Source organism: Phoenix dactylifera, chromosome 1 (genome assembly GCF_051530095.1).
Source record: "Phoenix dactylifera cultivar Ajwa chromosome 1, Ajwa_hap1_PhDact_Kaust_v1.1, whole genome shotgun sequence".
NCBI lineage: Eukaryota > Viridiplantae > Streptophyta > Magnoliopsida > Arecales > Arecaceae > Phoenix > Phoenix dactylifera.
In genome coordinates, this window is record NC_143190.1 from 8,972,077 (window position 1) to 8,982,500 (window position 10,424).

Below are 10,424 nucleotides of genomic sequence, written 5' to 3' on the forward strand. Positions count from 1 at the left end.
AGAGCCAAAACATTAATCATCAAACACTCTACAACTTAAGAAAAACAGGTTAATCTCAAACTCTGAGGGGGCACACAAGAGATCGTAGGTTGATTATAATTTATGAAACCACTACTAAAATTATAATTATTAATAAACTAGAAGACTATAACTTCTAATGAAACAAGCCAAGTTATATTTCATTCCCCAAATCTTATGGTAGACTGATTAATCAGCAGTGATTACATAGTCGAAGTTACACCACAACCATAGAAGCTAGAAAAGAAATATTAGAGGGGAACAATGACAAGCGTACGATTTCAAACCACCAGTTGAACTACTTTCCATGCAATTAAATATGTTCACACAGATCTATTTATTCTAACATAAAACTCAGACATTTGATAGCATGAACAAATTGTAAAGTACAGAAAGCAGCCTCACAAATAATTTTAATAGAATTTGTTATTTATGATTACACATTCAGGTGAATAATATATAGCATGTACCTGCTTTCAGAAATACCCCATAGTGATGAGTATAATCTAAGTACCATGTTAACACTTTGAAATGGAAAAAAAAATAGAACTAAAAAGTATTACAGGATAAGTACATTATGGGTTCATGTGCACTCCAGAATGTTCTAGCAAAAAGAACCATGGTATGCCGTATCATACCGAACCGGACAGTACCGGATGTACCATACCATACTAGTTCGATACCAGTACCGATACCGATGACGTACCGACACTCGATATACCCAAAAAATTTCAAACCATATCGTACTGATACTATACTAATGTGGCACCGGTATGGGGTCCGGTACCGGTACCGATCCAGCACCGGTACAGTGAATCCTGTAGAGAACTAAAGATTTTACAGGTGCAGCTCAAATTATTGCATAGGTAGCTATTGTACTATAAAAGTAGGAATCAAGCTTCAACTACTTCAGATATCCTATTTTCTGTAACCAGATGTAAGACTCTACCACATGCACACGCGCACCCACTCACGCATAAAAAATCGAAAAACAAAAAAAAGCAAAGAACAAAAAAAAACAAAAAAGAAGTTTGCAGCAAGCATGAAAATGTTTCATTAGTGCGAAAAAGAACTCAATCCTAGTACGAAAATTATATTCAGCAGTATTTCCCTCCACTCCGCTTGCACCAAAACATCACAGGTCTTTTCCTCTGCAGTCCTATAGCCAGTACAGAGAATCGAAAAGATAAACACAAGCCAAATATTTTCATCGTCTGGAACAACTTACCATTAGCAAACAACCCATACCTAACCCTAGATCACCCCAACACCAAAGCACTTCATCTAGCTGATTCAGCAAGGAAACACTATAATTCGCCGCAATCAAGCACCTAGAACCTCAAAATCTCCCAAACTCCGTACCAAACACAGCCTCAAAATCCTAATATTAACCAAAAAATCTCCAAAATAAATCTTGATCAAGGAACCACAAGAAACAGCCAAAGAAAAGCTCAGAAACCCTAGCATGCAAAGCAGGAAACCAAGATCTCGTCTCAGAAGCAGAAAAACAGGCAGGAAACAAGAAATTAGCGCATGAGAAGAGAAGAACGAACCAGAGGTCCCCAAAAAAGAGATGGAAAGAATCGAAATCGAACCTTTTTCCTCCAGCCCGGTGGCGCCGTGAGCTCCCTGTCGACGACCTCCTCCGCGCCGCGCTCTTTCTCAGCCGGCGATTCCTCCGCTACCTTCCTCTCTGCTTCATTGGCCGCCATCTGCTCTGTTTTCGAGTTTTCGCTGGGGTGGACGAGTTCCCGCTCTCGAACGAATTGGTACGAGCTCAGCGGAAAATATTAATATATTTATATGGGGGGAAGAAATGATAGACGGTTAAGGCCCGCAGGGTCAGCCGATGCCCCCCCCGCTCCGACCCCGCAAACGGCGTCACGGGCCTGAAGGATATCCAGTGCCGGATTGGAGCCGCGACTTTGGCGTCCGCATTTATCGCATCCCTTTTTGGGCTCGGTACTTACAGAACTACCGTGCCCGATGCATTGAGCCTAATCTAACGGTAATAAACAAACGGCCGGGTGCAGTAGAGACAAATGACGTTAGAGAATGGCAAGGCCGCAAGTGTGGCTATATTTGGTTTGGCTTTCCTTAGCAATGCATGTAGCGACAAAAATGGAAAATTAATTTATACTTATCACTTTGCGAACTAAAATTTATTATTAAAAAGATTATCTTTCCTTTTTGGGTAAAGGAAAAGATTATCTTTCCCTTTTTGGAAGTTGGTTAAATGTAAAGACAAAAATTGTTATGTAATTAAGAATAGGAGCGCGGAAGAATTTATTTTAGTAACTTATGGTATTTAATATTTAACTGAATGGATAGTGCTTGAATATTGTGAAGCTTCTAGTATCATTAATTACCTGCATGGGCCACCTTTAACAAAATTATTTTATTATTTTATATTACACTCCTAAAATGGCAAGTAGAATTTTTTGTCCCTTCCCTCATTTTGTCATCCCTTTTCCATTTCCTAGTGAAATTTTTGTTAGATGCACAAGTGAAAATGGGTATCTAACCAAGGTAATATAGTAGTATTCACAAAAAAAATTAAAGTATTTATTATTCGATGAACTGAAAGCATTTTTCGAGAAAACAAAGGTTTTCCACTTAAACATTTGAAATTCTTAATGCCTAATTCATTTAATCCTCTTAGTAGAATTTGGAATGTAACTAATTGCTTGCAGAAATTTAGTTAAACAAAATTGACTTATAATAACATATTACACTTCTAAAATGACCAATAGAGTTGCTAGGACCTAAACTCGTTTTGCTATCTCTTCTAATATTTTTGATATATGAAATTATTACTCTTCTTAATAAATTTCTTTTTAAATTAATAATCCAATCCATAAGAAGTTTTTTATTCTGAGAATAGTCCAATTAGGATACATTGGGTTGCTTGTACTTGTTTCCACTTCGATGTAATTTACATTGCAATTGCAATTTAAAATGTTATGGTTCAATTTATAGTTTTTTAGCTACTCGAAATTTCAGCTAGAAACTATTTCATTTTGCTTGGATGCTTAAAGACTGCAACTGATAAACACAAGTTCTTTGTCTTTTTACTTTTTGGTTGTTGAAAGAAGTATAACTATCTTAGAGATTTTTTTTATTTCATTGAGAGTTAGTTGATTTAGGAGATATTTTGTTAAATATGCTTCCACTTTCCTATAGTTTCACTTGCAATTGAAATTCATAATGTTGTAAATTGATTTGTAGCTTTTGTTTGATTTGATTTTACTTTGAGTTGTAAAATCTACTTTTTTTGCTTAAGCCTACATATAATGGCTGCAAGTAGTTTTGTCCTATATCTATGCCCACAAATTTACCAACTTTAAAAATTAATGGCAACTTATTTCCTTAATCTCCATACAATTGACCAAACAAATCACTTAATAGTTACTGTGATACAATATATTTTTATAGTAATAAAATATATGAATTTGATTATTGTAATATTTTATATTAAATTATTAACATAACATATATTTTAGAATTTTAATCACTTGTTTTTTCTTATCATGTAGACACATTATATATCATCATCCATGGTGTATACCATAATCTAGTATATATTAACATACCATGATTTTTGTATTGTACGTTGAACTATATATTGGAGTTAGGATAAAATGCTCTTCAATATATTCAGCTTCAAATGCTTCCCATTGAAACTGATGGCAAGCCTCTTACCATTGTTCCCGATCTATATTATGTAAAATATTTAAAGATTAAAAATCAATTATGGTAAAGGATTTTGGCATATGCATTAAGCAAGAACAAAATTGTAGCAATATATCTAAGGAGCAAAAAACATATCATAAACTACATAATTTGCAAACCCAAGCCTTTGATCATGATCTAAATATTTCAAGACATATAAATGTCAAATTTTATCTGGTTTGGAAATGTATAGACTATAGATTGAACAAGAACACGGTGTTATAATGTTAAAGTTTTTCATGATCTAATACATTGGTTAAAGACTAGTAATGATGACCTTTTCTTTCTAGCCAATTTAGATGTCTTAGATCATGACCAATGGTGAGGATTTTATTTTGAAAGGTTCATCATCAAATTTTGTTGGGAAGCATATTATCCCAAATGCACTTAACATCTTCTAGTCTCGCTCATATATTATGAGTACATAGTATATGATTAATATTGTATATATTGCATTTTTAATATTGTAAAAGTAATATATCATTTTAAATTTACTAATATATATACTAATAATAATGTATAATGGTAGATATAACATTATATTATGTGGCATATTTTTATTCTTTTTTATTACATCAACAATAATTAATATGAATATTATATAAAATATATATTGCTAATATTATGAAATATATGTCGACAAAATGATAATACCATTTAATAATAAATTATATATATTATGTATCACTTAAATGGATTATTTTATTAAAAGAATCATAAAATCATTATGAGGGGTGGTGATTTCTTACATAGATAGGCAATCCAAACTAACTTGCCTAGAATAACTAGGTACTTTAATAATAGGATTAAATTTGGGTTGGTGAAGACCAACCTAATTATAGATGATTTATTTTAGATTTGGCATCTCAGGCAAATGTGTCACTATGGTTTGGACAAAGCCTAAAAACCTATTTTTATGCACCTAGAATTTTAATAATTATGCATATCAACCATACGCTAGTCAAAGATGGTTCAAGTGATTAAGAAGGTACATATAATAATGGTTCTAGGAGGAAAAAAATTTGAAGAATAAAGTGGTGTTGAGTATGTGATGCAGGTAAAGGGCCTTGTTGTGGTTCAAATCTGGCCCGAGGGTGACCACATCGGTGGAGCCAAGGGAGCTGCCGGTGCTGGAAAGGGGGAGACGGGAGTCACCTCCTGCGCGACGGCCGCGGTCCTACACAAAGCCTCACCGGTGTTTCTGATGGGGGCCCTCCAACGATTAAGCTAGAGTGGGTAATTTTGGTCTAGCCAAAGGTCCCTTTGAAATTACTTGACCGAGCTATTTATAGCCTCAGTGGAGTGGCCCAGGTGACGGAGATACTGTCAGTCCCCATCATGAGAGAGCATGCCTTTGAGCCGAATGGCGCGCAGCTCAAGTTGGCTGGTGACGTGCGGTACAGTCCGTTCTTGAGAACAGTAGGGCGTTGAAGTCACAGCAAAGTATGGCTGAAGTAGGCAGGGTGTCGTCTGACTGTTGTTGGCCGGTTATGGAGACATGACACGGCAGTGTGGTGGAGTACGGTCATGTAGGTGGGCGTAGGCCCACACATGGGTGCGGTCGCTGACGAGGCCGAGCTCGTTAAGTAGTCGCATTATGCGTTTGATAAGGTCAGCTTGGCAGATACTGGGAGCAGCTCGGTTTCGTAGGTTTCGAGGTGTGTTCGGATGTGCACCCCGAGCTCGAAGTCGGAGCGTATTGCTGGGGGTTTGGTGTCCCAAACTTGGTCGGGACGGGTCAGCGTTTGTCTGGAGGCACCCCGAACTTGGTCGGAGGAGTCGGCGAATGTCCGGAGTTGGTGAAGCTTTCGGCGAAGTTCCGAAGATGAGCTGGCCCTGGGCCGAGGTGAAAATTCATCCGATTGTTGTTGATGTTTACTGTGCCAAAACTGGGCGGCCTTTTAGTTGTGGGCTGGATGACCCATTTTTCCCTCTATCAAGCCTCTTCTTACCTACATGAATAAGAAGTATAGTGGATCCAGCTACATGAAGTCAAGGTGTGCACAAGGAAGTAAAAGGATATCTTACGTGGGGTTGCAGAAGTGATATGATTAAGGACGCTCACAAATTAGAACACAATTTGTTGTGTAGACTGCTGCAATAAACCTGACAGAACCTAAACATAGGCTTTTCTATTAAAGGCATTGAGGTTTTATAAAAGGCAAGAAATAATTAGAAAGCTTGATCTAAAAACTAACTAGTAAGTAAGAAAAAGAAAGAAGAGCTAGAAAACTTGATCTAAACTAGAACAACTATAAAACACAAAAAGATAACTACATTGCTCAAAAAGAGAAAAAAATAACTTGAGTGCATAGCCCAGTTGTACACCCTCTCACCTCTCGGACAAGAGTACGGGGGTTCAATTTTGATTGGCATCATCTCTTAATGTTTAACCCCAACTAAAAGTACTAGTTGCACAAGCACAAGCACAAGCATAGTCTGCCCCGAAGTCTAGATTAAGATCTAGGTGGCGTGTGGTGGCTCTAGACTCTCCTATTTCAATAATACTTGAACAACTAGAAGCTAAATTAAGCTAGGATAACTTGTTAGATTTGCATCAACCTAATCCCTCGATCCAATCAAATCATATTGATCATTGCTTGGGCTTCCCATTTCTTCATCGACACTTAGAGCCTTCAAGTTGGAGAAAGTTACTACCAAGTCACACCACAACAAGGTGGAATCAAATCATGAACAATATCAATAGAGAACTTCAAAAGCTTCAATTCACTAGTCATATGATGTAAAAGAAATGACTATATGGGGAATCTATAGTTTTCCAAGGCCTCTTACATTGACTAAAATTCATGATTGCCTCTATAATTCATCTAGTTCAACTAAAAATATGTCAAAAGCGACTTCTACAAAGTAATCTCATACCTCAACCACACTTTTAGATGATAAAACTAATCCAATAGTGACTTAGGTCATGTTAGATGGATAGGATGATATCTTAATTACTATCAGATGACCCTTAAGTTAATTAAGAACTGAAGAACTAGCTGATCATAGGTTATTCCATCCAAAATGAAATGAAAATAGGTTCATTAACATCAAGCTAACTGAACTGGCTGAACTGGATGGATTTTATGGCGACCGGCTGATCTGGTACTATAGTATCCGCACCAACTCTCTCTAGGTGGAAAGAAGTCGACCTCGACAAAAGCGGCTCGGTGTAGCACCGGTAGTACTCCAACAAGTCCGAATCAATCGGTTGTAGCTCCTCGCACGGGATCCAAGTGTAGCCGGACTTCGGTCGTCCTCGCCAATGAACTAGGATACACTGGATGCCTCCATCACTGGTAAAAACTATTTGCTCGACTAAAATAGAATCAATATACTCTTTTTGTGTTCGATGGAGAAAAAAAGGAGATGAAGATGGCATGGAATCAGTAATAAGATAAGCAATTGGCTCGGGAGAGGGTTCAGCAAAAAAAGTCATCAGGGATTATAATCAAATCTTTGATATTAAAAGTAAGACTATTACCAAATCAAATGGGAAGTCGATGGTATAGGCGTCAGTGCCATCCTTGTGCAACACCCTGAATAGTCCAACACTAAGGGACTGCACTTCCTTAAGACGGATCATTACGTAACCCCAAGTTTTAAATTCAACAGGATGCAGGATGTGGACTACACTTATAGTGGACCGGTCAGAATATCTCTCTAAAGGCGCAACAGATATAGGTGTAGCGCGGATACATCTTAGGGCATTAGCTTCTTCATCACGCGCTTCCTCATCAATGTCCTGAATGTCATCGATGTTTGGTTCATAAACTTGTTCTTTCAATTCAACTGTATCATTTTTCGAATCTTGTTGATCAATAACTAGGGTCTTATTGGCACATTGGAAGGCAACATGACCGAAACCCTGACATTTATAGCACTGAATTCTAGAGGTTGGCTTTGGAGGTTCACCGAGGATTCCCTTGCCTTTGGGGTCCCGATTTGTGATAGATATAGTAGGAGGGGGTCTAGGGGCATAGGACCCTATAGAAGGTATGGACTCTGAAGAATTAAGATTCGTGGATGCACCCCGAATGCTAGGGCACCTCACAAACATGGATTTGGAGACCTGCTCATAGTTCATTATGAATGTATAGGCCTGGTCTAACGTGGACACCACTCGAAGGATAAGTTCCTTCCTGAGTTCATCATTGAGACTTCTATAGAACTGACTCAGGACCATTCTCTCATCCTCAATTACATTACATCGCATCATGTATTTATCAAATTGTGTGATGTGATCGTCTTGGTAGCTAATGGGCAAGTATTTCTCCTTAAGTGTCTTTTTTCATTTCTATCCAATCAGTTATGGTAGGTTGATGTTTCCTACCCAAAAGTTGTTCAGTATTTTGCTAGAAAAACTTAGCTCAACCAATGAACTTCATTCTGATAAATCGGACCTTCTTTTCATCAGACAAGTTATACCACTCAAAGAAGTGGTCCATTTCGTATAGCCAGTCTGAGAAAAGCTTTGGGTCAAGGCGACCGTCGAAGGTGGATGCTTCAACCCTAATGCTCTTCAACACATTCTCATCATGATCACGGGGCTCTCTAAGTTCTACGTTGTATCGATAACCCCTATTGACATTAGAAAAGGAACCTTGTACTCTATGACGAGGGTAGGTTTGAGGACGGCCTGAAAAAGAGCTAGGATCAAATTGACCTTGTCGAGCCGACCCTAGATGGTCTAAGGTTTCATCCTCAACCTCTCAGCCATCCAAATGGGAGGCACTACCTTCTTTGGATCTTATAATCCTCTGAAGGTTAGCCTCAGCTGAGTCTAGTTGAGCGTAAGCCTGGGTGGATACTGTGGTCAAGTTCTGGACTGCCTTCATTAGGGCTTCGATGCAAGCATCCATAGTAGATTAGGTATCGGAATGTGGGACGACACTACGAAGGTGTATATACGAAGGGTGCTAAATTATGCTTGACCCTACAAAGCTAAGACAGTGGTGGTTCTTAGGCAGACTTAATGCATGAAAATGATATCTAAAATGCAACGTATATGCTCAATATAAACGGAAACTAACCTCTAGCAATCGAAATTAGCTCAAAATTACGTAATAAATCTCGGCAAGTAGTTGCAGTCAGATAGTACTAGTTATTCAGTGTGTTGTGGGGCTGCACAGAGCCTCAAAGAACTTCCAAAGATCAAGTACCTTACAATTCATAGCAAAGATAGACCAATATTAGAGTTTTGCTGTTGTCTCGAGTGGGTGTGTTGAATTTTTTTTTTAGGAAGCAATATCAATAAAACACTTAAGAGTTAATTGATGCTAAATTTAGACAAATAGATATAATTTTTATAAGGAAAGAAACCTGACCTAGGTTGGGGCGACGATCAGGGTGTGGTTGCAGCTGATGGGCTCTTCAATTAGCGAACCGAATCTGACTTTAGCAATTTGCAGACTTGAATAATTTTAATTGGTGGGCCCGTGGAAGAAAGGGCTTGTTGGGCCCTTGAATTGAAGAGTGGAAGTGGGCTGTTAGGAGGTGGCGCGGGCTCGATTGGCCCGCAGAAGTGCTGGTGGGCGGGTCCTGAACAGATGGTGCGAACTATTGGGCCCACTAGTGAGATGGTGATTGGAGTTATGCGGTGGGCTTGTTGGGCTCGATCATTGGATGAGAGGGTTGGGGGGGGAGGTGGAGTGGGGTTGTGCGGTGGTTTGGTGGGAGGTGAAGTAGGTTTGGAGTTTTTTTTATTTGGGGCGGGGATAGATTCCGAAGTGGGAAAGATTTTGGAAGGGGGGTGCAGAGGGCTGTGAAGGAGCTCAGATCAATCGCTTGCTGACCATGGTGGACTCGGTGAGATAGGCAGGGTGCAGGGTCCGTGATTTGTTGGACCCAGTTGGGGGTCTGTGGAGGGATGGGTTGATTTGGAAGGTGTTTGGAGAGCAATTGGCAGAGATGGTCTTGCCCCTTCTGACTTCTGCTCAGAAGAAACCTGACAGGCTAGTCTGGTTGTCGTCGGGCGGTCGCGGGTGCGAGCTAGGGATCTACATGCTCTATTCAGTAGGGAGTCAGCTCGGCAAATAGATGAAGGTTGGATATGGAGAATGTGGATTCACCCATGGGTGGCGTTCTTCATCTGGAAGGTAGCATGGGGAGCCTACCGACCAGGAGTCTGCTTGCTAGGCGTGGTGTGCGGGTTTCTCAGTGGTGTGAGGTGTGCACAAATACCGAGAAGACCATAGATCATGTTCTTTTGCAGTGTCTCAGGGCCAGGGAGATATGGAGTAGGTCATCGATGCCCCTACCCCACTCGGTAGAGTTGGTGCAGGATCTAATTCACTTGTTGAGAATCTCCATGCAAAGTCCCAGCTCTGCTGATATGGAGTTCCTTAGAGCATATTTAGCTTATTATATATAGTTGGACATGAATGATGGCCTCTTTGAGGGCAGGAGGGATTCTCTGAGGATGGTGGTGGATAGGGCTACGCTACATGCGGGGGAGGTCATTGCTGCTACTGCTATGTTATCTTCTGGGTTGACTAGGGACATCTAGGGCACTCCTTCCGCTATCATAGTGCCGAGGTTCGTCTTTATTTCTTGAGTACCCCAACTCTTGGTCATCTCAAAGTGAACTTCGATGGTAGCGTGTCGGAGGATGGTGCGTTTGGAGGTGTGGATTTCGTGACAGAGATTCTCTAGGCAGGCTAATAGCTGTT

At 39.7% G+C, this 10,424-nt stretch overlaps 1 protein-coding gene across 1 annotated transcript in view; it reads right to left on the reverse strand.

Moving 5' to 3' along the window:
- LOC113463284 (uncharacterized) overlaps window positions 1–1,921 on the reverse strand; it is a 30,372-nt gene extending 28,451 nt beyond the window's left edge. The window contains exon 1 of the mRNA XM_039114260.2: window positions 1,614–1,921. Within this exon, the coding sequence (XP_038970188.1) occupies window positions 1,614–1,730 (117 nt within the window). The 5' untranslated portion in view covers window positions 1,731–1,921. The remainder of the gene's footprint in view (window positions 1–1,613) is intronic.
- Window positions 1,922–10,424: the final 8,503 nt, after the last annotated feature.